The sequence below is a fragment of the Pelophylax lessonae genome (assembly GCF_965119305.1).
Source record: "Pelophylax lessonae genome assembly, chromosome: 2".
NCBI lineage: Eukaryota > Metazoa > Chordata > Amphibia > Anura > Ranidae > Pelophylax > Pelophylax lessonae.
In genome coordinates, this window is record NC_138769.1 from 174,366,384 (window position 1) to 174,393,359 (window position 26,976).

A 26,976-nucleotide genomic window follows, 5' to 3' on the forward strand; every position below is an offset into this window, starting at 1 on the left:
TCTGAGCTGTGCAACAATTCTCTCCATCATGTCAAACTCTAATACCACCACAGTCATGTATCCTTATTCTCCTGTGATCATAGTTCCCAATAGGCCTCCCAGCAATGGGCTCTTCAGGTTGTGTACTCTCTGCCCCTATTTTTTTTTTCTTTAAACAAAGTTGCAATGTCACTGTAATCATTTTTAAGTAGAATGTTGCACCCTGTCCAGCTAATTAGTGTAATTACCCTTGAACAGGGCTCAGGCAAGAGCTGTGTTCCTGGCATGGCTGAGCTTTAGTTAAGTCTCAAATAATGAAATATTTCAGAATATTAAAAGTAACGCAGCAGACATTTGCAAACCAAGTTGGGATTATTTTCAGATAATATGCCAATCTGATTGTCATTTATTATTAAACTGCAAATGTCAGTCACAAGTAATTGTTGTTTTGTTGCTATGGGTAATTGCACAATTGTTAAGCATACATTAAAACATTATTGCATAGTTTTTATTGTGCTGGGTGGTAAAATGGTTTCCATTGAATAGTGCAGAGAACTTCCACCTAAAGGACCTAGATTAAACCACAACAGCTCAGGTGACTTTTATGGGGTCCGATGACTTCTATAGAGCCAAAGACTTCCAGGATGTTTGGTGATTCATCTAGACAGCAGTGGAATCTGACAAATAACTTTGGATCACTCACAAGTCAGATTCCTCTGTCAGATTGATGTGGAACTAATTAGTATTCTGTGGTTTATATTATTGATATACAATAGAACAGATGGACTTGCCTTTCATATGGAGGTTGGCCACCCAGAGGTCCACATAGTGATTTTGCCATTGGGACCAGTGACATGTATTTATTCTTTGGCTGCGGAATAGAACATGAAAAGTAATGCATGACGCTGCATAAGGGTCCAGTTTTCCTCTGCTGCTTTACCATCCTAACTTTTTCTCCCTTATTGGTGTGATTCTATTTCTAAATTGCCAGTCTCCCTAGGATCCCCACACTTAGGGTCCTTTCACAAGAATGTTTTGATCTGGTCCGCCTGTTCGCTTTTCAGGCGGACCCGATTGGAACCTCCATTCTCCTCTTTGGACCGGCAGGTGTAAACGTACATGTGTCTGTTTACACCCGCTGACATCCGATCATGATCAGAAGGCACTCAGGTGAAAATGGACAGGCGGTCTGTTTACATCTGACCGACCATAGAGGAAAGGGGGTTGTGTCTGTGTCTGCTTTGCATAAGCGGAGCGGTCAGAGACCTGTCATCCGACTGCTCAGCGGGTATTAGCAGACAGATCCCTTGCTGAGCAAGCAAATCGCAGCTGGAGTCCGCCTCATGTCAAAAGAGTATATTGACTTACTATGGATCAAAGCTGAAACTACCTGAAGAGGTTTTGCTTTTGGTTGGGTACATTTTTTTTTTTTTTATCAGTTTTCACATTTTTGTCCCTTTTTGTTTTTGACAATAAAATCAGCACAGGTTCATATGCAGTTAGATTAATGCGATCTTAGTATAATACATTAAATAAATATCACCAGTATACTGGAATAGCTCGGAGAGCATTTGTCCTGTGACAGACTATACCCGCTTCCCCAAGCTATCCTGATGTGCTTGTGACATTTATTTCCTTTGAAATTTGTGAGTCCCGGTGCCGTCTGTTCACTCATTTTTCCAGCACCCATCATGTTTGGGGTCTCTACAATCAATGGGGTGTACCAAATCTTTTACTCATTATCATGCAGTTACTAACATGGGTTTTTTTTTTCACAGATTACAACCGCAGCACATCTCTACCAATACCAGTGCCAGGGGAGCTGGCAGGCAGCAGTAGCAGTGAACATGGATCGGTATCACCAGACGCCGATGCAAAACACGAAATATTCTTTGAAAAGGCAAAAAGATCAATTTCTGAAACTGCTTCTAGCAAAGCTCCAGTTACTAATTTACTGAGGTAATATTTTTAATTCCACTTTAATGCTGTCAGCAGATCGGCCTCTACAAACTCGACAGTGCCTAAAAAGGCCTAAAATATAGAGCAATTGATCATGTTCAGAGCAGGTTTTATTACTGCATTTTAAACAGTATAGAAACTTATTTTTAATGTTTTACAAAGCTGTACCTGCAAAATGGGTCAGCCTAAAGTGATCTAGTAGGACTTCGTTTCCTGTCGCATCATGGCAGCATAGACAGACAGTGACTGCACTCCCAAAACCTGATAGGACTGAATAGCTATAAATTGTAAGAGATCCCACCACAGCATTATCCTTTTTTTCCCTCACCTGTACAGGACTGAATAGATAGCTCAGTACCCCCTTACCTAAAATATAGAGCAATTGATCATGTTCAGAGCAGGTTGAGACAGTTTATTACTGCATTTTAAACAGTATAGAAACTTATTTTTAATGTTTTACAAAGCTGTACCTGCAAAATGGGTCAGCCTAAAGTGATCTAGTAGGACGTCGTTTCCTGTTGCATCATGGCAGCATAGGCAGACAGTGACTGGGCTCACAAAACCTGATAGAACTGAATAGCTATAAATTGTAAGAGATCCCACCACAGCATTATCCTTTTTTTTCCCTCACCTGTACAGGACTGAATAGATAGCTCAGTACCCCCTTACCGCTCTCATCCCAGCCAGGTTCAGCCTCTCCTGGATGAAAGTCCTTGCCTGTACAGTCTCTAAACGAGTTAGATGGAAGGAACCCCACTCTGTTGGTCTCAGGGGTATGTTATATGGGGTATGTTAAGGCATTATACAAGCCTTAAACAGGCTTAAATTTTATGCAGCGGTCCTCACATATCTTTATTGCCTGCACCAGCAAGGTTCTTCTGGACTTTGTAGTCCCGCAACCATTCCCAAGATTCTGCCTGTGCATCCGTCCGTATCTGCGCATGCACGGAAGTAAATGATACCACCGGGAGCCCATCCTTCCAGTTTCCAATATGGCGTCGGGCTCCTCGGTGCACGAGTGCGCATGTGCAGACATGACGTCACTTCTGCCACGATGGCGGCAAATTTTAAAAGCTCTTCCATTTTTTTCTGCTTTCTGTCACTGCAGTGCTGCCATTTACACACTCAATTGTGGATATATGCTTGTCAGCTGCTCCTCTTCCTGCTACTCTCCTTATATTTGCTCTCATCCACCAAGATAAGCATGGTCTTTCTCTCTCTCTATGTATGGTTCTAGGATTACTGTCCCTCTTTCCTTCCTGCTAATTTCTAGCACATTTCAGGTTGAAGCTTCTTATAACTCCTCATGGCCGCTTTCCAAACAGACCAACCTCAGCCTAATAGGTAAGGGGGGCGAATTGGTAAGTAGTGAAGACATTGAAAAAGAGAGCCTGCCACTAATGCTGCCTTATTGGACAGCCCTATCGGGTCCTCAAGATCATCAAACTCCAGACGCAGAGAACACTCAGGTCACAGAAGACGTTGCTCAACATCATCATCACGGCACTGTTACATATGCCATAGGAAATCCTCTTCACACCGCCGCCCATCATTGGCTAGCCATCGCTCCCGGCCGGCTGCAAATGCATATTGGCTTTGTGGTGCCACAACCCTTCCAGAAGAATTGGCCTGCCGTGTGTGCTTCAAAGAAGCAACTAGGGAGAAAGAAATGGACGCCAGGGAGGTGACAGACATCATCAGGGAGTCAGTTAGAGAATCAATCCTACAGGTTTCAGCCCCTGAAAACAGATAAGCCTGTTCAAAGTATATCATCAGCTGTCCCTCGTGCACCACCAAAATCAGACAGCTCATCTGACAGCAAAGAACTGGAAGTCTCAGCAGGTTTCGATTTCTTGCTGATAGAACCATTAGCTAGATCTGTTAAGGAAGCAATTGGGGGGGAAGAATCCAAAGAAGCACCACTTAAAGCTAGAAAATATTTTCGGAATTTAAGAAAGGACCCAGAATCCTTTCCATTTATAGATGAATTGGAAGATCTGATTAAATAATAGTAGCAGAAGCCAGAAAAAAGACTAGTCTGATAAATAGACTAGAAAAATTATATCCTCTGAAAGAACCGACGTAAATCCGTTCGTGTCCGCGCCAGTCGTAGATGCATCAGTAATGCAACTGTCCAGGCATGTAACAATACCCATCGAGGATGCCGTAACATTCAGGAAAGTGCTGGACCGCAAAATTGACCTGGATCTAAAAAGAGCATACTTGGCAGCAGAGGGTGCTTGCAGACCAACCATTGCCTTAGCAGCAGTGGGAAGAGTCATTTCCAGCTGGACATCCAACCTTGGAAAATTACTTGTAGAAGGGGCCCAACAGGAGAAGGTTGTAACAGCCCTTCAAGAACTTAGTCTTGCAGGAGATTTTGTGGCAGAGGCTTTAGTGGACACAATCAGATTTTCCGCTAGAGCGATGCTGTCCTCGGTAATTGCCAGAAGAGTCATGTGGCTTAAACCCTGGGCAGCGGACGCCGCTTCAAAAACCAACTGGTGTAAGATTCCCTATGATGGAACAAACCTCTTTGGAGCAAAATTAGACTCAGCTATTTCTAAACTTACGGGTGGAAAATCAGGTCTGATTCCCTCTGACAGAAGACCAAAACAACAGAAGCCACCTCCGTACAGACGTAATCTCCCAAAAAGATACAGGGAGGCAAAGTAATACAGACTGGGTAAAGAATACAAGAGAAATTGGAGAAACCCCCAAACCTCCTTAATGAAATCTTCCACCAAAGTAATCAGCATAAGTCTTTTTGAAGGTATGCCCGCCCAGCCTGTGATAGTGGGAGCCAGACTCAGGCTGTTCACGCAGGTTTGGGCGAAAAATATAAGAGATCCATGGACAGTGTCCACTATTCGAATCAGGCACAGGTGGAAATTCGAGAATCAAATTCCCAGGGACCAGTTTTATTCAACGAGATTTACAGCTTCTCGAGAAAAACAAATGTTGTTAGTAAAATATGTACAGCAACTACTTCAGAAACGGGCAGTCCTAGAAGTGCCATTTTTCCAGAGGGGAAAAGGTTTTTATTCACCTTTATGCCTGGTAAAGAAAAGGATGGGAGACTTGCGTCCAGTCTTAGACTTGAAAAATCTCAACAAGAGAATTCTAGTGGAGTCATTCAAGGTTGAAAGTCTACAATCAATTCTTTTGAGAAATGAATCTAGGACATTGGATGCTATCCATTGATTTATCGGACGCTTATCTTCACGTCCCCCCTACGTTTAAAAAATTCCTTTGGTTTACAGTAAACCAGCAACATTTTCAGCTCTAGTGTCTACCCTTTGAAATTTCCACTGTCCCCTGAACTTTCACAAAAGTTCTGTTACCAGTAAAAGCTTTCCTGAGGGAGAAGGGCTTGAGAGTCCATCATTATCTGGATGACATACTTCTCCTAGCAGACAGCTAGACCACTCTTATTTGATAAGTTACTGATTTCCACACTACAACACTTCAGCTGGGTGATAAATTGGAAGAAGTGCAACCTTCAACCTACCAAAAGGATGGTCTTCCTGGGAGCAGAATTTGACACCCGGATGAACAGAATAGAACTACCTCAAAAGAAGATAGCCCCTTTGATTTAGAAAATGAAGAATTTATTGGCAGTAGTATCTCTATCTGCCAGAGCCTGCCTCACTACCCTAGGGTCAATGTCAGCAACCATTGCAGTGGTTCAATTGGCCCAGTGGCACACAAGAACATTTCAGAATTTGTTTCTGAAGCAGTGGGACGGAGCACCAATACTTTAACCAATCATCATCTTCAAAGCAGTGAAGCAGTCTAAATGGTGGTGGACCCATGCTGACAACCTCAGGAGGTTCAGACATATATAGTTCCCCCTCTACAGGAAGTGGCAACCTCAGATGCCAGTCTGGAGGGATGGGGAGTCCACTACCAGGATCAGGCAGTTCAGGGACTCTGGCCATTCTAATCACAGGGCATTGTCTCAAACATACTGGAAATAAGAGCCGGCTTTTAAGCCCTTGTAGCATTTGGCCCCTACTTGAAATGGAGGAATGTGTTGTTACGCTTGAACTACAAAGGGGCAGTGGCTTACATCCAAAGACAGGGGGGCACCAGAAGTCGCTCACTTATTAGGGAGGTTCATCCCATCCTAGAATGGGATCAAGTACACCTAGCGGACCTGAGGGCAGTGTACGTTCCAGCAACCCAGAATCATCTGGCCGATGATCTATGCAGGAACTATCTAGCCAACAACGAATGGTCTCTGAGTCGAGTCTTTTCGCTCATACCCCAAACATGGGGTGTTCTGGAATAGATCTAGCAGCAACTTCAGCAAACACAAAATGCTCGAGATACCTTGCGAGAGCTGCCTATCCAATGGCACAGGAGATAGATTGCCTAAAACATCCTTGGGATTTTCAGCTAGGATACATCTTCCCTCCAACACCTCTGATCACCAAATACCTATTCAGACTCAGGATCAACATCCACAGTAATAGCAGTAATTCCCTACTAGCCAAGAAGACCGTGGTTCACAATGCTTCTCCAACTGAACACGGAGAATCCATTGCCTCTCCCGGTAACGTCGGACTTACTCTCCCAAGGTCAATTTCTTCACCCGTCGCCAGGGAAGTTACATCTAACGGCATAGAAGTTGAAAGGTCTAGGCTTCTAGGTCAGGGATGGTCTTGGAGAGTAGTGGAAAGTTACTTCAAGCCAGGAAGAACACTACAAACAACACTTACAAAAGGGTAAAATCTGCCTTGTTTGTTCAACAACAATCTTGGAGATCTGGAAAAAGGCCTAAGTTCCAGTACCCTTAAGGTATAAGTTTCCGCATTATCGGCCATGACGGGAATCAAGTGGCACCTACCCTTCCAGCCTGGGATTTATACGTAGTATTAGAAGCATTATCTCATAACCCTTTTCATCCCATCGAGTCTATATCTTTATGGTACTTGACGCTAAAGGTAACATTCCTCATTGCTTTAACCTCGGCAAAGAGGGACACAGTGGTTCTAAGGCCTTCGGATCACTTTATTTTAAAAGTAGCTTCATCCTTTTACTTTATCGAGATAAGTCTTTCAGCCCTTTTAACAAACCAAGGGGAACCACATCAATTAATCGGCAAAGGTAACATTTCAGTGTAACTCACGGCAACAAACTCATTCAGGAAGATGGACAGTCTCCTTGTTATTCCTTACGGCCTCAGGAAAGGTCAAACGGCATCTCCATGTACCATTGCTTCTTGGTTGGTGAGAACCATCAAAAAAAAAAACACCTATTCTGTACAGCATATTCCAGTACGCGAAGGCTCACTCAACTAGGGAAGTGGCAACCTCATAGGCAGCCTATTGCAGAGTATCTTCATAGAGAATATGTAAAGCTGCAACTTGGTCCTCCAGGAACACATTCATGGCACACTATAAAGTGGATCCTGTGTAGTTTACTACTGTAGAATTTGAGAACATAGTCATTCAAGCCAATACCTCAATTGCTTGCTAATTAAACACATTTTTTTCCTTGCACCCACCCAGTTGGCAACTTATATACAAGTGTGTGCTGTCATGATGTGACAGGAAAACTAAAAATTGTATGCTCACCTTTCTGTAATTTTCCTTTTGTATCGCATCTTCATGGCAGCATACAAAAATCCCCACCCGTAAGGAGATAGAGACAGAGAATACTGTGGTGGGACCTCCTCCTACAATTTATAGCTATTCAGTCCTATCAGCTTGTGGGGGCAGAGTCACAACCCAAGTGTATGCTGCCATAAAGATGCACCAGGAAAATAAATTTACGTAAAGGTGAGTATACAATTTTCAGGTTTTTTTTTTACTAAAGTTGCTGCTCCAGCTGCTTTCCCTGTACACTGAACACATGGAATCACTCTCTTGGTACCGCCACCATTCAGAGAACGCCTTGTATGGGTTTTTTTCTGTGATTGGACAAGGGGGAAACAAGGCATCGCTCTCCACCCCATCCATTAAAAGTTGCGTTGCTATCATGTGCTCATGTGTTAATAGGGGCATGCTTTATAGTAGGAAAGAGCAAAGTGACCAAGAAATGAGCTAATCAGTCTGCTGCTTATCCATTCACCTGACTTGACCTTATAATAATTGAATTAAAATAATGCATTTCATTCATATTGATAAATGATTTGATTGCTTTTACTTATTTCATGTTGACAGTCGGTTTTGCATTAAGCTACAACAAAAAATGAACAGGCTTATGGACAAAGTTACATGACGCCAGCAAAATTAAGACATCTTAGTTAATATATTGTCATTTTTCATGTTGTTTATTATTTAGTGTGCCAGATGACGGTTCAGTGTCAGAAGACAGAAGTACTCCTACATCTCCAGATGAGAGAGACTCTGGATTGTTCCTTCTGAGAAAAGACAGTGAACGCCGTGCTATACTTTATAAAATCCTTAAGGAAGAGCAGAATAAAGTTTCATCAAATCTGCAGGAATGTCTCAAGCAGGTAAAAAAAATCTACATTATCAGACTAAATAGGATCCATGCTTTCTAACGTCTACTGGTGATTCCAGCTATGAGGACTATGGAGAGAAGCCCACCCCAGTGTAGGTACAGAAAGTGAGGCTCCCATGGTCAGTAGCATCATCATGGTCAGCCTGAATACATCATTAATCGATTTATAATTCTAAATACAGGTTGTCCTAGATTTATATAGACAAGCATATAGCATTTCATGCTTCCCAAGCTAAAATGGACTAAACTAAATTTGTTATGTACGTTATTCCTTTAAGAAGTACCATGTCTGTTTTGCAGAGTTCAGAAGATGTACAGCTTTCAGTCACTCACATCAAACAGATTATCAATATTCTGAGAGACTTCATCCGCTCCCCAGAGCAGAGGGTCATGGCCTCTACGATCTCCAAACTAAAAGTTGACTTGGACTTTGACAGCACATCTATAAATCAAATCCAGCTGATCTTGTTTGGGTTTCAAGATGCAGTAAGTTCTAAACTGGTACAACCTATATTGTCTTAGTTAAAACCCTTGCAAGAAGGTGACGTTTTTTAATAACCAATGCCAACAATCAGCCTAAAGGCCCCTTTCACATTTCACCTAATGCGAATTAGCGTTCCTGCCTGCTTTTTTTTTTTTTTCTCGATTTACGCACCTTTATGTGCGTTGCGCATAGGGCAACCCATTTACCTGATTAGGCTGCCCTATTTGCCTTTGTCGTGCCAAAGAGGCTCATGTACCAAATTGTGGCAGTAAAGTGTGGTTTTTCACGAGCACTTTGCCACGATTTTCGCATGTTTTGTAGCGTGACAATCGCAGCAAAATCACACAGAATTTTGGGTGCCGTTAAGAATGAATGGTGCCCAAACACACTTTGTGCATTTTGCCACAATTTTAGCGTGATTTGGAAATGTGGGCAGAATCGCACTAAGATTGCAGCAAAACACCCGATGCGTGGATGTGAGCTCTGGCCAAAAACAGTTTTTGGGCATTTGTAATGTAAAAATAAGTGTGTGCAATTTGCAGCCACTGCAGTGTTGTAATACTCTTGGTTTCATTTCAGCACATCTGGTGCTGAAAATTACAGTTCCATCTGGAGTACACAGATTACAGCGGGTCACTTGCTTTGCAGCTTGTCCATTCTGAAAATGTCTAGTCTCCATTCTTTTCAATGAATGGAAGGTGTTCTGTGATTTGGAGGGGTTGCAGATGAATGTCACAACCTCCCCTCCTTAAATCATAGAGCACCTTGTTTTCATTGAAAAAATGCAAGGTCTATTAGAATAGACCAGCTGCAGAGTGAGAAAACTGACTGGCAGTGATCTGTGTGCTCCACCTGAACATCCCGAACTATACGTTTCAGCTTCAGAAGTTCAGTGCTGACTGCGCTGTAGGGGGAGAATGAAAGTAAGAGTATTACATAACACAGCTGTGTCCAAACATTGCAAACACTTCATTGGTGTTCATTTCTTTTTACAATGCAAGTGAATGAAATTTGTTTTGGCCAGAGTTCAGCTTTAAAGAAAATGTAAGCCCAACATTTCATATTGCTGATATGTGTCTTATGATAAGTTTTTATGTTTTTTTTTTTTATATCTATACACAAATGCTTTGTTTTTCATTTATATTTTAAAGTTTATAGTTTTCTGACATTACAATACTGAAAAGAATATTTGTATGGTTTTGGTTTTGCTATAACAATTTTTTGGTGAATGCACTTTTTAATAAATAATCCAAACAGAATTAAAAACCTCTGTCAACATGCAAATGTGTATAATTAGAAATATAGTATTTTATTTTTGCTTCTAAGGGCCCTTTCACACGGACGTTCCGCATGTCCGTATATCATCCTATTTTATTGCGGATGATATACGGACATAATGTATGTCAATGGGATTGCGGATGTCAGCGGATGACCATCCGCTGACATCCGATTTTTGTCCTTTCAGTTCTGTTCCGTTTTTTGGAACGGAACAGAACCCTATTTTTGTTCCGTTTAAAAAACAGAACGGATGCAAAATCGGATGTCAGCGGTGTCATCCGCTGACATCCGCAATGCCCATAGACATACATTATGTCCGTATATCATCCGCAAACGGATGGGATGATATGCGGACATACGGAGCGGATGACACAAGTGTCATCCGCTCCGTGAAAAAAAAAGAAAAAAGCACCGGAGCGGAACAAAAACTGAACGGCCGTGTGAAAGAGGCCTATAGGTGTTGAGAAACAAACTAACAACTTTTTACAAACCATATCAATAGTGTTTTTATTGTCAAACGTGGAATAATGATTGAAGTCTGAAACTTTTGATCAAGATAGCATAGGGGCCTTTTATTATCAATGTGCCTTATACACTCTTTGTTTAAACAATATCCAAAATGTGTTTACCAGTTTACCCCCCCTCCAAATCCTAAGCAACTAAACCAGTGATACTAAAGTTAAAAAAGTAATGGTATGCAACTGTAGCCCAGTTTGGTTTACGAGATGTAGTTTTTCTCCCAGCCACATTAGAGGCTGCCTTCTCAGGGAAGACCTTCCAGACTTTCCTGGGTGCAAGAACAATGAACTATGAACACCTCAAACCTGACTGAGCAGGACTGAAATGCATTTTCTGGTTCCTATTTTATTACAGTTATTTAGATGATGGAAAACCTGTCTAAATTGGGTAAGAGAGCTTCCCCTACTTGTCATTAGTTCCAGATATCAGATGGAAAAATATTTCATCCATTGTGGGGGTGCTCTAAAATCAGACCCTCCTGGTCACAATTTACCAAATTTGTTTCTTTTTTGTTCCAAAATTTATTGTATTTTGAGTAATTCTGGTGAACTAGATTTGAACACAGGCAAGAAAAGTTTTATAACATAGTTCCTTTTCTATTCCCAAAACTCCATAGTTCCCAATTGGTCGCTGATGCAATTCAACATACTGTATTAACAGCTTGACATATTAACAGTGTGACTAATAAAGAACCACTAATAAAGCTTGGTGGTGGTGAATGGGGGGGGGGGGGGATCTCTGTGCACACTGAAATTAAAATTAAATAACATCTGCATGTGTAGAGTTGTCCCAATAAAAAAATAAATAAAAAAAAATTGTGATTATTCTAGAAATGTCTTAAAAGTACAGTAAATGATGCAGCAGGGCTTGTATTCATAGACCATGGATTTTATGCAGGCTGCCTTCAGGTGATTGGACATTGGCAATCACTGTTTAAGGGCAGCCCCCAGGGGCATGCTTATATAATTCCACCCACTCCTGGAGACTCCAGTTTTTTTTTACTAGTTTCTTTAGTGATAGACTTTTACTCCATTTTTAACCATTCCTTTTCTCTATCATTTATTAAAGGACACCGCTGAACTTTATAAAAGGTTGGCATGATGCTCTAACTTTCAGGAGCAGGACACTTAGTGCAATTTAAAACTAAAATCATGCCTTGGGGGTGGCCCTGTGGTGATGGCCAAACCTACCATCTGCGGGACAGGATTCAGTTTTTCTAGTGTCCTCCTTAGGAGTAGGATGCAAAGAGTTTTCTCTTCCCTTTTTTTTTGGTTTAAATTTTTGTTCCAATCTATGGATTTTATGCTACTGTTGATGGATTTCTGTTCCAGTTGATTGCGTGAAGATCGTTTTTGTCTTCAATCAATTGTGGTGCTGGGTGACAGGATGGGTATCATAGATGCTACCACTCTTATGATTACTTGGGGGGGATAGGGTCTTTTCCCCTACTCACTGATTCAGAGCGGCACAGACACAGGGGAGAGCAGACAGCACTGCCTCACACCACTGATTGATGCCAGTCTTCTGGGGAGCTGGGATTTGGCAGTCTCCTATCTCCTCACTGCTACACTGGATCTCCTAGTGCTCTCTATGGTGCTGTGTTGCCTCTGCTACTTCTCCTTCAGCTGCAGGTAGTGGTCCTGGATGGGTGAGAGTATCTCTGAGGGGGGGTTGGCTGCTCCCTTCTGCATCACGGGTGCCTGCATGTCTTAGCCTTGGCAGGCGGGTCACAAAAAAGCGGCAGGGGTCTCTAAAGATACAGTGCCCCACCTCTTGCAGCTGACGGAACCATTTTGTCTCATCTGCCAGACTCCCCCAGTATTGGAGGCTTCTGCTCCTTCCTCCGTGCAGGCAGCTTTGGGGTCCTTGGGCCCCCCTTTGACTTTTATTAAAATGACATGGAGGGTTTCGTATGACGCATAGAAAGGGCCCTATTGTGTAAGCCAGCTACCAAGTGCACTCTTTCCCCTGAGTCAGCATCCGAGGAATCAGATATGGAACTGTCTAGCTCCCTGCCTCCAGGGTCTCCTGTGGTGGATTGCTTCTCCTCCAAAAGTTGGCAGAAGCTGCTGGTGGCTAAGTTAGCACAAGGGAAGGAATTGGTCTCCCACCTCATTACAGTGGTCAGGGTCACTGTAAGTGGCTTCTGGGGCCTTGATCTCTTCTGCCCTAACTTTGGCTATAGTCTTTCAGACCCTGACTGAGTGGGCCAAGCTCCTACTCCAGGGGTTGGCTTCTGAGCAGATCTCCTCTGGTTTGTTGACTAGTGCAGTGGCTACTACTATACTTGTGTAACGCTGCTGTGAAATTCATGCAGGTGGTCTCTAGTATGACTGCTTTCGCCGTGGTGTTATGGCATCTTCTCTGGCTTAAGTGCTGAGACTAGAGCTCCAAGAAGGCCTTTACGGAAAAGCCATTTGAGGGAGACCGTCTATTCAGTGCGTCCATGGAAAACATTATTAAGAATGTCCTTTGGGGCAAGAGCATCTTTCTGCGGAAGCCTAAAGACTCCCATCGCAAGGCGGAACCTTCCTTTTTTTCCGCTCACAAAGGTCTTTTTCATGGCCAAGGCTCTTTCTCCAAGGACAGGTCCACAATACCTTCTGCCTCCTTCTCTGCTGCCAAGGATTCTTGGCAGCCTAAGACCTCCAAGCCTGCTGAGAAACCCATTTTCACATGAAGATGCACCCACATCTGAAGGTGGGGGGATGTCTCATATTGTTCATGGATCCCTGGCTTGCTCATTCCAGTCCTTGCCTTTTAGATCCCTTTTTTCGCTCTAACCTTCTCCTTTCCCCAGAGTTTCTAGCTGACTTGCATTGCCAGAAGAATTGGACAACTTTTTTTCCAGGGCCTGGGCCTACCCTATACCTCTCTTCCCGATCAGAAATTTCCAGCATCAGGCATTTGTAACCCTTGTTTTTTATGGGCTTTTTAGCAGTTCTGTTTGCTGTGTTGTTGTCCACCCCCAGTTTTCCTTGGGGATGCCCCATGGTCTATAAATAAATGTCCTGTTTTCTGCACTGTACTATTAAGATAAAGAAAATTTTGACTCACCCGGACATTCCTTATCTTGGAGTACAGTATAGGAAAGAGGCCTCCCTCCCCTCTGTCTTCGATGGTCTCTCATTGTTGCTTGATAAAAAAAAAACTGGAGTGGGTGTGGTTTGATGAGCCTACCCTAGAGGCAGTCCTAGCAAAGTATTTCTCAGTGTCCAATCACCTGAGAGTAGCCTGACTATAACCCATTTTATATGAATACAAACCCTGTGTCCTAAGTCAATAAATCTCTGTTATGAATTTACGAGTCAACAAGGAATAAAAAAAATTGTATTAATCTTTTTGCGATAACATTTGCCATTGTAATTATAGGATGTTTTTAGGAACAGTTGTGCATTTAATAGTGTATAATCTGTTGTTTCACTACTTTATCAGGTGAATAAAGTCTTAAGAAATCACTTAATCCGGCCACACTGGATGTTTGCTATGGATAATATCATTCGTCGAGCAGTGCAGGCAGCTGTCACTATTCTCATTCCTGGTAAGATTATTGAATAAGGTGTGATTGAGATGATTCTCATCAGTTTCTACAAAAATGTCATTGTCCTTGTACTACCTTATTCAAAGAAAATTGGTAACAAAGCATTTTTTTTCAAAGGTAGATTCATTTTTAATAATTTATTTTTTATATTTTATCATACTTATCACGCAGTGTGCTTGCAATAATGAGCAGGCCTGAACTGACCAGATCAATTGTTTGTGTCAGGTTTTGCTAGTGGGCATGATATCAGAGCATTGTTTGAAACTTTACTGGCAAATGTGTTTTAGATAAGGCTGAATGAACTACTCCTGGTAAATGTGGAACATGTAACATTTCATATTTATCATAGAAAATATACAAATTAGTTTTCTATCACCTCAACTGTGTTAGTTGTGTTTGAATTGCAGAATTTACATTAGCTGTTTTTTCAATGCCTCGAATGCTGACCATATATAGTATAAACAGGGCTCGACAAATCCCAAGCTCCAGGTCGCCATTGCGACCAGAAGTTTCGACCTAGCGCCTCGGCTGCTGCCCGTATGCTCCCCAAACCCTGCATGTGCCGCCCTACTATGTATCCCATGCTCTGCTTGCCTATCTGTGGGCCTGGGACCGGATTAGCGGGTGCCGCCGTATAGAGGGGGTGGGGGGAGGGACGCGTGTCCGATCTCTTCCCCTTATAGTTGTTGACTCGGAAGTGGTGTGTGACTTAATTTCTGGGTCCCCTTTGACAATTTCCCTGGCCATCAAGGCCAGGAAAGAATGTAATGCAGTGTGATGTGCATTGGATTACATTCAGTGGAGCACAGGGGAGGCATGCAGAGTCTTTTAGACCCTGGATGTCTCATTAAAGAGAACCTTTCACCAAAAAAAAAAAATCACCCTATGTAATGGAAAAACAAAAGTTAATTTAAAATAAAAGTTTTTTTTTTTAATTGTAAAAAATGAAAGTTACATCCAAGAACATAAATCCCCCTCCCCCCCCCAAAAAAAAAATTGAGGCCTCCTACCCCACATATATGAATGAACGTAAATCCACGCAGCAGGGCGCCTGCCCTGAAAACGCCATTTGCGATACACGTTACATATCGCTGCGCACGCCAGAATGAGAGCAATAATTCTAGTACCAGACATCCTTCATAACGCTAAAATGATGACATAGGGTTTTAAAGTGTCGCCTATGAAAAATATAGGGTACTGGCATGTTAAAGGTTTGACATATTGGGTATCTATTTACTCGGTGCCAGCTCAGCTATTATATTTTACCAAAAATTGGGTAATTGCGTTTTTGTGCCCCCTAAAATTTACTTTTAATGTGAAAGTTTGTGTTTCCTAGACCTATGCAGTAATATTGTGAAACATGAACAATTGGAACGACCACTATTTTATTCTCTAGGGAATCTGCTTTCAGAAAATATATAATGATTGGGGGTTTTATGTAATCTTCAGGCCTTAAGGTGTTACTAAACCCACAACCGTAAAAATTTGTATTATATATACTGTATATGCAGTAAAGCATGCTTGTTATACTCACTGTGGAACCTAAGGGGTTAGTCCTCTGCATTGTGTAAAAAGGGTGTTTGATCTTGTATACCAGAACCTCCTCTTCTTCCACTGACTCCAAAACATGTCCGGATAGGACAGAGCCTTTGGAGTCAGGCTGCACAAGCTCAGTTTGGTGTGTATTGCTAGAGAGGTTTTTTTTTTGTTTTGGGAGAGTGCATGTGATCAGCATAGGGCCAATCAGCACTGTACAGACATGTCCAGACAGAGGGTCAGGAGCCCTACAGCCTCATAGGAAAGCTCATAGCAGTATGAAAACCCCTCCTGCAAGCTACACCAGGAACTGATAAAAATCACAAGACTACTATATACTGCTGATGAGAAAAGGTATTTACTAAAATAATTGTATTTCCATGTTCTGTGTACTGTGGGAGACCAGATATGATGAATGCAGGGTCATGGGTTTAGTAACTCCTTATATATTTTTAATGCGTGCAAAACAAATGCAAAAATGGCTTTGGCATTGAAAGGGTTAAAGGAGAAGCTCACCTTTGGGAACATGTCACATGTTCCACCCGTGAGATTTGTTAGATGGCTCCTAACTTTTTTAGCTAGCTCCTAGTTTCAAAGCAAAATTGTCAAGCCCTGGTATAAACCTATAGAGATTGAATATACCATATGAGCTGAATGCCCATGTTCATTGTTTGTGTGTACCACTTTATCTTTGTTCAAGTTTACTGATGTCTAAATGACCTACCGTATTTTTCGCTCCATAAGACGCACTTTTTTCCCCCCCAAAAATGGGGGGCAATGTCTGTGCATCTTATGGAGCGAATACTGACTAAATTCCTACTGGGCGGTCCGCGGACACTAATCCCGAGTTTCCCCGAGTCTCCCCGCCGTCTCCTGGCTCAGCGGTTATTTTCTAGAACGGAGCCGTTATGTCCTGTATAGGTCCAGCTCACAGGCGGAGTGATATCAGATATCAGGAGGATCCATACACAGGAAGCAGCGGCTTTTCTCTATACTGCAGCCGCATGCTTCCTCAGAAGAAGGGGAAGAGATCAGCCACAGAGTGCCTACAAGCAAATCTCTGCATGGTATGTATGTGTGTATATATATTTATGGTGTGTGTATGTGTATATATATATATATATATATATATAGATATATAGATATAGATATTTATGGTGTGTGTATGTATATGTATGTATGTGTATGTATATATATATATATATATATATATATATACACATTTTTTATTTTTATATATTATTTTTATAAAAAAAAAATATATATATTTTGGGTCAGAATATTCTTTTTTCTTGTTTTCGTCCTCCAAAAACTAGGTGCATCTTATGGTCAGGTGCGTCTTATGGAGCGAAAAATATGGTAGTTGATTCTTATAAATAAAGAATTTTTATATAAACAGGAAAAAATATTTGTCTTACTACAATTTCTCCTTAGCAAGCATATCATTAATTAAAAAGCAACCATAAAACTGCCTGGATGTAATCAATGTAAATTGTACTGTACATATATTTTGGTGATACACAGAGCTCAGAACACATTTGGGCCCAGCATCAGAGTGTGAAGGAGTGGACAAAGAAGTAGAAGATGAAGATTACCCACCAGTACAACAGACCAACTCAGAGGAAGTTGTCCTTACATCGGGGGTCAGCACCTTGAGCTCGGTGGTTTCACACGACACCCAAAGCCAGCAGTTAAACCTACAGCTTGGGAGACTCCGACAAGAGACCAATAGGTATTATTTTTGCTCTCTATTGATCAGGAGTAGCAATGGACAAGTTTTTAATGGTAAATATATATTTTTTCATTTTCACAAAGGAAACAATATAAACAAACAGTAGGCAGGTGCCAAATAACAAAAGGATATGTTAGGGGACATAGATAATATCATGACTTTACAGAGTAGCAGTATCACACTAAAAACAAATAAAACTAATTTAAAGGGAAAATGACATCTTACTGACGGTATCTCCACAAGTGTGACACAGCAGGCAATCCACAAGTGTAACACTAGACCTGCCCGTTTGAAGTAAAATATACTGTAGAACTAACTTATTGGTGCTAAAGTGAAGCTGCCTCGTCTAAACCATTGTAACAGTGCAGAACTGTGGATCCTTCCTTAACATACATTCTCACCTCTCAGGTTAACTTACCCTGGTCAAGAACCATAATGGTCGAGTTAACTACTTCTCCTCCGGACGATTTATCCCCCTTCATGACCCTCTTTATGAGTGCAATATGGCACTGCGTTACTTTGACTGACGATTGCGCGGTCGTGCGACACTGTACCCTAATAAACATGTATGTCCTTTATTTGTTCCCACACATAGAGCTTTCTTTTGGTGGTATTTGATCACTGCTGCTTTTTTTTAATTTCTTGCACTATGGAAAAAAAAAAAAAAACAGCAATTTTGAAAAAAATATATATACTGTATATTTTTTACTATAAAAACATATCCAATAAAAAAAATGTAAAAAAAAATCTAATTTCTTCATCAATTTAGGCCAATATGTATTCTGCTACATATTTTTGGTAAGAAAAATCCTGAAAAGCTTTTATTAATTGGTTTGCGCAAAAGTTATAGCTTCTACAAACTATGGAATATTTTTATTAAATGTATTTATTTAATCTTTTTACTAGTAATGGTGGCGATCAACGACTTATAGTGGGACTATGATATTGCGGCCAAAATTCAGACGCTTTTGCCACATTTTGGGGACCAGTGACACTATATATACGTGATCCAGTGCAGAGGTGCCACCCTATAGCAGTAAAACTGCTATAGGGTGGACACTAATCACTTGCTGACTGCCGCACGACTATTAACTGCGGCAGTCAGACTCTCTTGGGCAAAGTGATGTATGGGGTACGTCGCTCGCCCACAAGCCTGTAGGGGGCGAGTGCGAGCTGCTGCCGGCACGCTCCCGCCCCCGCTCGTTCCCTGCCTAGCCAGCGCGTGTGACCAGCGGCTCCGATGTCCGCCGGCCACTCGCAATCTCCCACAGGAGAGGGAGAAAGACAGACGGCTAATGTAAACACAGCCGTCTGTCATTCTCCCTGAAGTAATGACAGAGACTATGCGATCCTGCTATATAGGATCATATGTCTCTGTGATTACTTCACTAGCCACACCCCCTAACAGTTAGAATCATGCCCATAGGGAAACACTTAACCCCTTGATCACCAATAAAGTTAACCCCTTCCCTGCTAGTGTCATTATTACAGTAACAGTGCATATTTATAGCACTGATTACTGTAGTAATGTCACTGGTACTCCCAAAAGTGTAAAAAATGTCAGTCAGGTGTCCGATCTGTCCACCACAATGTCGCAGTCCCGCTAAAAAAATCGCAGATCGCCGCCATTACTAGTTAAAAAAAAAACAATAAAAAAGACATAAATCTTTCCCGTAGTTAGTAAACGCAATAACTTTTGCGCAAACCAATCAAAATACGCTTATTGCGATTTTTTTTTTACCAAAAATATGTAGCAGAAAACAAATTGCCCTAAAATGTTAAAAAATGTTTGACTTTTACATTTTTTTTGAGAATTTCATATAAAAAAATGTGAAAAATATTGTTATTTTTTCAAAATTGTCGCTCTTTTTTTGTTTATAGCACAAAAAATAAAAATCGCACAGGTGATCAAATACCACCAAAAGAAAGCTCTGTTTGTGGGAAAAAAAGGACGTCAATTATATTTGGGTACAGTGTCGCACGACCTCGCAATTGTCTGTTAAAGTCACGCATTGCCGAATCGCAAAATAGGGCCTAGTCTTTGAGCAGCCAAATCCCTTCGGGGCTTAAGTGGTTAAGAGAGTAAGGCACCTAATTAATCCAACTTTAAATAAACTATGAACCTTTGGCTGGCTTAGAAACCCCTACCACTCGGGTGAATCTTGTTGTTGTCAAGGCCCAACCCAACAACAGCTGATTATTAACATACAGTATTTATACAGTACTGTGCAAAAGTTTTAGGCAGATGTGAAAACATTGTGTAAATAAGAAAGCTTTCAGAACTAGAAGTGTTAATAGTTTTTTTCTATCAATTAGGCTGCATTCACATGTCAGCGTATGGATCGCGGGCAGAATCGCCACGATTCCGCCCGCGATCCGGAGATTATTGCAAATCGCGGGATGCCTGTGCGTTGCCCGTGATTTGCAATAGCACCCCAAACGCTGAGCGATGTTGCCGCGATTTCTGCCTGCCGAATCGCGATAACATCGCCAAAAAAAAATCGCGGGACGCAATACGCTCCAAAGAAGCTCTTGTACTTTTTTGGGCCCGCGATCCATACGCTGACGTGTGAATGCAACCTTAACAAAATGATTAAAAAAAAAAAGTAAATAAACTGAAGAGAAATCCATATTAAATCCTTTCCCTTCAAAACAGCATCAATTCTTCTAGGTACACTTGCAAACAGTTTTTAAAGCAAGCAAGTTGTTTCAAACATCTTGGAGAACTAACCATAGATCTTCTGTGGATGTAGGCTGCCTCAAATCCTTCTGTCTCTTCATGTAATCCCAGGCAGACTTGATGATGATACTTGTCCATCATGCAATACATCATGGAGGCATGTGATGGGCCCCAAATTTATTCTGCAGCCGGTCAACGCCCCAAACATACAGCCAATGTCATCTTCAGCTTAAAGAAGAAAAATGAGTCCTGGAAGTGATGATTTTTGACCCACAGAGCCCCGATCTCATCATCATCGAGTCTGTATGGGATTACAAGAAAAGACAGAAAGGTTTAGGGCAGCCTACATCCACAGAAAATCTCTGGTTAGTTCTCCAAGATGTTTTTTGAACAATCTACCTGTCGGGTCCTTTCAAAAACTGTGAGGGAGATTTACTAAAGCTGGTGCACACAGAATCTGGTGCAGCTAGGCATAGTAGCCAATCAGCTTCTAGGTTTTGATTGTCAAATCCGATTTTAGGTTTTATTGTCTTATTAACTGAACAAGCTGAAGTTAGGAGCTGATTGGTTACTATGTACAGTTGTGTCAGATTCTGTGTACACCAGTTTTAGTAAATCTTCCCCTAAGGGGAGACTAAAGCCTCATACACACGCAACGAATTTCCACTGACCGGTCGTCCGTCTTTTGTCCAGAGTGGTGTCTGTTGGTTGGAATGTGCTGTAGACTGCACACGAATTTTCCCGCATGACAGAATTCTACTTCAGAAGTGATGTCATGTGTTGGATTGCTTTCTTTGTGTTCTTTCATCTCTGAGCATGCCTAGTCTTGCTCATAAGTTTTTTCCCTGTCGAAATCTGTACTAATGAGACGAAAATCAGACGTGTTTTGACGGTCGACAAAAATTATATAGCCTGCACACCAGGATTTTTTCGGCCGAAAAGTCGGAGTCGGTTGTCGGAAGCATCATACTAACAAGCCGAAAATCCGCAGATCGGTCGTCGGACAAAAATTCTCGCCCGAATTTCCACTCGTGTGTACGGGCCTTTAGTGTACCTAGAAGAATTGATGCTGGTTTGAAGCCAAAGGGTAGTCACACCAAATATTTTGATTTCGATTTTTCTTCTGTTCACTCACTTTGCATTTTGTAAATTGATAAAAATAAACAATCAAAAAATATTCTTCACACCTGTCTAAAATGTTTTCACGGTGCTGTGTATATAATATTATATATATTTATATATATATATACTGTATATAAAACCCTAACTAACCACTGTGTGACCATTTGAGAAAAGAAACCCATACATGAAAAAGTTGGGGAAAATATTACAGCAGGAACTGCCAATAGTTGTATGTGGTAAAAATCCCAATCGACCGATTATCGGTGGGGCCAATATTCACTTTTATTGAAGTATCGGTCACAAACTTGCCAATATTGCTTCAAGTGGTTGTACCGGAGTGATGCCTGCAGATACCCCGGTACCGTTTTTTTAGAGCCAACGGTCGGCTTTCTTGTAATGATGCTAATCAGCCGCTCGGCTGTTGTTACAAGCGAAATGTTCCCCTCCCGCCGCTTTCCCCCGCTACAACGGGTCTCCCGCCCCACCGGGAGGCCCGAGCGACCCACCACCATATCCGCCAGCTGGCCGAAGACCTGAACAAAGCCGGAATTGGCTCTGATTGGGTCGTTGATGTAGTAACCTGGAAGCGATGTCATGACATCACTTCCGGTTACTGGAGCCTTAAAGGCACCAGGTTTTAAATAAAATTACAGTATTCAAAACAGCCAAACTTGGCGTTTTGAATTCTTTTAAGTAGTGATCGACCGATGTCAGTTTTCCGTTGCCGATACCGATATTTTGGCCAATGCATATCGGTATCGGCCGATATTTTTGTACGTTTAAAAAAAAAATTAAAAACGTTAAAGCCCCTAAACCCCTCCTCTGCACTTAAAAGCATTCAAAACGCCAAGTTTGGCTGTTTTGAATGATGTCATTTTTTTAAAGAGGTTGTAAACCGATAATTTTTTTTTTTCTTTTCTTTACATCCTGAAAGATAAAGACATAATGAGCTAGTATGCATCGCATACTAGCTCATTATCAAATACTTACCTTAGAACGAGCCCTCGCCGCGCCGCTCTCTTACCTCTATGACGGGCGACATGTACAGTCGCCCGTCTTCCGGGATCGCGGCATCCGGCCATCTGATTGGCCGGAGCCGCGGTGACGTCACTCCCGCGCACCAGTGTTAATTTTGGCAGCAAATTTCAATTTAGTTTTAGTCTTAGTCTTAGGACTAAAATGGCATTTTAGTTTTAGTCCTATTTTAGTCTTCTGCAAGTGTTTTAGTTTTAGTCGTATTTAGTCGACTAAAACGCCAGTATATTTTAGTCGACTAAAACGCCCTACATTTTAGTCGACTAAAACTCATTTTAGTCGTCTATAATCAAATGGGTGTAGTTCAATTGTAATTTGTAATGCATTATTTAAGCATTTCTCTACAATTTCCAAACTCATTATATACTACTGCTGGTCCTGGAGTGAAAAATCTAATATGTTATTATTTATGCTTTGAGCATGCACCAGTGTTAATTTTTGGCAGCAAATTTCGATTTAGTTTTAGTTATAGTCTTTTGACTAAAATGGCATTTTAGTTTTAGTCGTATTTTAGTCTTAAGACTAAAATGCCATTTTAGTTTTAGTCTTATTTTAGTCATCTGAATTGTGTTAGTCGACGAAAAAGTTTTAGTCGGTTTTAGTCGACAAAATTAACACTGCCGCGCACGCGCGCGGGAGCCGACGGTCACGGCACAGGGCTCTGAAGGAACGGCACGATCTGCCGTTCCTTCAGAGCGCATGCGCCAGTGACGTCACTGGCTGCATCAAATGTAAATATCTCCTAAACGGTACATGTTTAGGAGATATTTACAGTACCTATAGGTAAGCCTTAACATAGGCTTACCTATAGGTACAACTTCCTGAGGAGGGTTTACTTCCTCTTTAAATCTGGTGCCAGACAGTACCTGGAAGTGATGTCACTCATAACACCACTTTTTGCATGGAGACCCGATCAGAGCCAAATGCGGCTTTGATCGGGTCTTCTGCGGCGGTGGGACGGGAGACCCGGGCGAGCCGCGGGAGGGGGGGGGAGGCATCCCCTCCCGCTCCTTGTAATGACAGCCGAGTGGCTTCTCAGCCGCATCGGTTGTCATTACTAGCTGCTGGCATCACCCCGGTACATGCACTTTCCCGAAATATCGGTAACCTCCGGGCCCGATTCCGATATATCGGGAGAAGTGCATATCGGCCCTCGATATATCGGCTTTGCTGATAATCGGTCGATCTCTACTTTTAAGTGCAGAGGAGGGGTTTGGGGTCCTATAGACCCCAGATCGCTCCATAAAGAGTACCTGTCACAACGGATGTTTACATTCCTTGTGTCAGCAATAAAAGTACCTTATATACTTGTGTATAAGCCAACTTTTTCAGCACGTTCTTTTATGCTGAAAATGCCCCCCTCGGCTTATTCTCGAGTCAGGGTCCCACTTACCTGTTCTCCGATTAAGTACGCATGCGCCGCCGTCGCCCCTTTGGAAAGCCCGTACACGTTCGGCTATTCACGGGCAGACAGAGCATGCACGGTGACGTGTTGGTGCCGGGCGGCACCATTTTTAAATGTAAGGTGCCTCACCGAAAGGTAAGTGAGACTCCTCTGCAGCCCCTGCATCTCCTTAGGTGCTGGGGGGCATAGTACAGGAGATTCTTAAGTATATACGGTAATCAAAAAAAAAAATTTGAAAAAGGACATTGTAAAAATAAAAACCTTTATGCTGCATTCACATGTCAGCGTTTGGATCGTGGGTAGAACCGCCGCGATTCCGCCCGCGATCTGGAGATTATTGCAAATCGCGGGACGCCTAGCGTTGCCCGTTGATTTGCAATAGCCCCCCAAACGCCGAGCGATGTTGCCGCGATTTCCGCCTGCCGAATCGCGGCAACATCGCGCAAACAAAATCGCGGGACGCAATACGCTCCAAAGAAGCTCTTGTACTTCTTTGGAGCGTATTTCGTCCCGCGATTTTGTTTGCGCGATGTTGCCGCGATTCGGCAGGCGGAAATCGCGGCAACATCGCTCGGCGTTTGGGGGGCTATTGCAAATCAACGGGCAACGCTATGCGTCCCGCGATTTGCAATAAATCTCCGGATCGTGGGCGGAACCGCGGCGGTTCTGCCCGCGATCCATACGCTCACATGTGAACGGAGCCTTAAGGCCTCATGCACACTGGACGTTTTTACAGCTGCTATTTGTAGCTTCAGACATTTTTTTTCACAGCCAGTAAACTCCCCAGCATGTTATCCTATGTGTCCATGCAACACAGGCTGTTATCTGCAGTTTTTGGCAGGGGGGTTTTCTGGCTGGAAAAAACCCCAGAACTAGTGGGTTTTAAGAGGTTTTTTTGAGCTGTAAAAATGCTCTAACTCTGATAAAACTTAAAACTGCAGCTTTTCTGCGTTTTTCAACATTTTTGATCCATAAGCTTTTGTGGGAATATAGTTTTGCTAAAAAAAAAAAAAAAAGCTAAAAAACGCTACAGCTGAAAAAAGCTACAAAACACTGAAAAACGCTACTGCAAAAAAGCTGAAAAAAGCCTTCTACAGCTACAGCTTTCTACTGACGTTTTGATAATGTCCACTGTGCATGAGGCCTCTCAGCTACCGGCCTGAAGGGTGGCCAGAAGATCGGTATCGGCCCTGAATAAAACAATCGGTCGATCCATAATTCCTATAAACCATCAATCTCTAACCTCTGTTGAACATGTTGGTTGGTTCTGGGACAATGTCCTCCAGCGTCCAGGGTGAAAATGCCAAATTGCAATACACAGTTTTTGCAAGTAACCAGAAAAGTTTTATTTTACCTGCCTTTATGTGGACGGAGGAATCTGTTCTTTTTCTTCTCCTTTTTTTTTTTTATTCTGTTCAACCGCATGGCTGACAAACAAAGAATTGACCGTGTATGGCCAGCTTTAGGCTGGTTGGTTGTTTCAGGCTGATATGATTGTTTAGTTCTCTGGAAAAAAGCCCAGCCATTGTGACATTCCTAAACAATTTAAATAAAAGTGAGATTAGGAAGGTTCTTATATGCCACTCTCAAGAATGACTTAAAGCGGGTTCATAACAGTTGGGTAATTAAGTCCAGATTCCATTTAATTTTAAGCTTTTCAATATTTTTATTGCAGGTTATTAGAAGACCTAATACAGAAGGAACGGGAATACCAGTTTCTGTTGAAACAGTGTTTGGAACAGAGAAGTCATGACTTGCATTTGCTCCAGATAAAATCAAGCATGGGTAAAACTTTTTGTGATGCTTTTTTGTATATCTTAAACTGTGCCACATCATGTTTTGTTGCCTTGGACCCTGCCGCCATGTTTATAAAAACTGGCTTAGGAACAATGACTTCTTATCAGAAAATCCATAAACCATTTTGGACAAGGTGAACCCACACTTAAAGTGGAACTTAACTCTCTCAATCATCATTTACTGTTTGTATACCTTATGCTGCTAGCATTAGTAAATACAAATGATAAGAAAGATATATCATATATACTTGTTTTAAACTTTTTTTTTATTTTTTCAGTTACTTTCTGGTTTCCAGGCCTAGGCAAATTATGTCATACATCCCAGGAGTCTTCAGGAGGGGAGGAGGGGCTTTCTTAGCTAAGCGCACCCTCCTACCTGCATGCCTGAGCTAAGGGCAGATGGATTCCAGGAAGTAAAGGCTACATAAAACATCTGCTCTTACTTAAGATGGCTGCAGCTAGAAATGCTAGGGGGTGTTTTTAAAAGCGATTTTGCACCACAAACAAGCATGGAGACATGAATGGATGGGCGAGTTTACTTACTGAATATTAAAAATGAATGAAATAGTGTTTTAAGTTTGTGATGCTCAGATACAGTGTAGTTCCACTTTTAATTGTTCTTTTGTACATTAGACAGATACAGATGTTTTATAAAAAGAAAAAATGGCGTTACTCTCCAAGCCCTGCCGAACTCCTCCTCGCAGTGGACAGTTGCTTAATAATCCGCAAAGGGCTGATTCTGTCTCCCACACACAATAACTACACTGTGTGCTGAAGAAATATTTTATTTGTTGGACTTATTGGAGTTCATCCATTTTTCTGTTTTATATTTAAGCTGATCTCTATCTATCTATCTATCTATCTATCTATCTATCTATCTATCTATCTATCTATCTATCTATCTATCTATCTATCTATCTATCTATCTCTATATCTATATCTATCTATCTATCTATCTATCTATCTATCTATCTATCTATCTATCTATCTATCTATCTATCTATCTATCTATCTATCTATCTATCTATCTATCTATCTATCTATCTATCTATCTATCTCTATATCTATCTATCTATCTATCTCTATATCTATCTATCTCTATATCTATCTATCTATCTATCTCTATATCTATCTATCTCTATATCTATATCTATATCAATATCTGGTAAATCCACCCACAGACTGCTCTGCTGACTGACATCCACACTAGACTCATCAGTGTGATGACACATGCAAAGCAAAGAAACAGTTCTGCTTTAATGTCCAGTCCCCCAGCAGTTTATATACTCACCATTCCTTACTTTAACCGAAATGCCATCTCATATGTAAAGATCCATTAAGGTACATTTTCATTCACAAGGTCTTGAGTTCCATTCCTTTTCCCTTAAAGTGAACCCGTGTACACTAAACTTTTTACATATTCTATATTTTCAGGA

The 26,976-nt window shown here is 41.7% G+C and overlaps 1 protein-coding gene across 1 annotated transcript in view; it reads left to right on the forward strand.

Moving 5' to 3' along the window:
• MAP3K15 (mitogen-activated protein kinase kinase kinase 15) overlaps window positions 1-26,976 on the forward strand; it is a 311,475-nt gene that overhangs the window by 266,560 nt on the left and 17,939 nt on the right. The window contains exons 21-26 of the mRNA XM_082244591.1: window positions 1,758-1,938; window positions 8,230-8,404; window positions 8,713-8,898; window positions 14,129-14,234; window positions 17,295-17,502; window positions 25,420-25,529. Coding sequence (XP_082100717.1) covers window positions 1,758-1,938; window positions 8,230-8,404; window positions 8,713-8,898; window positions 14,129-14,234; window positions 17,295-17,502; window positions 25,420-25,529 — 966 coding nt within the window. The remainder of the gene's footprint in view (window positions 1-1,757; window positions 1,939-8,229; window positions 8,405-8,712; window positions 8,899-14,128; window positions 14,235-17,294; window positions 17,503-25,419; window positions 25,530-26,976) is intronic.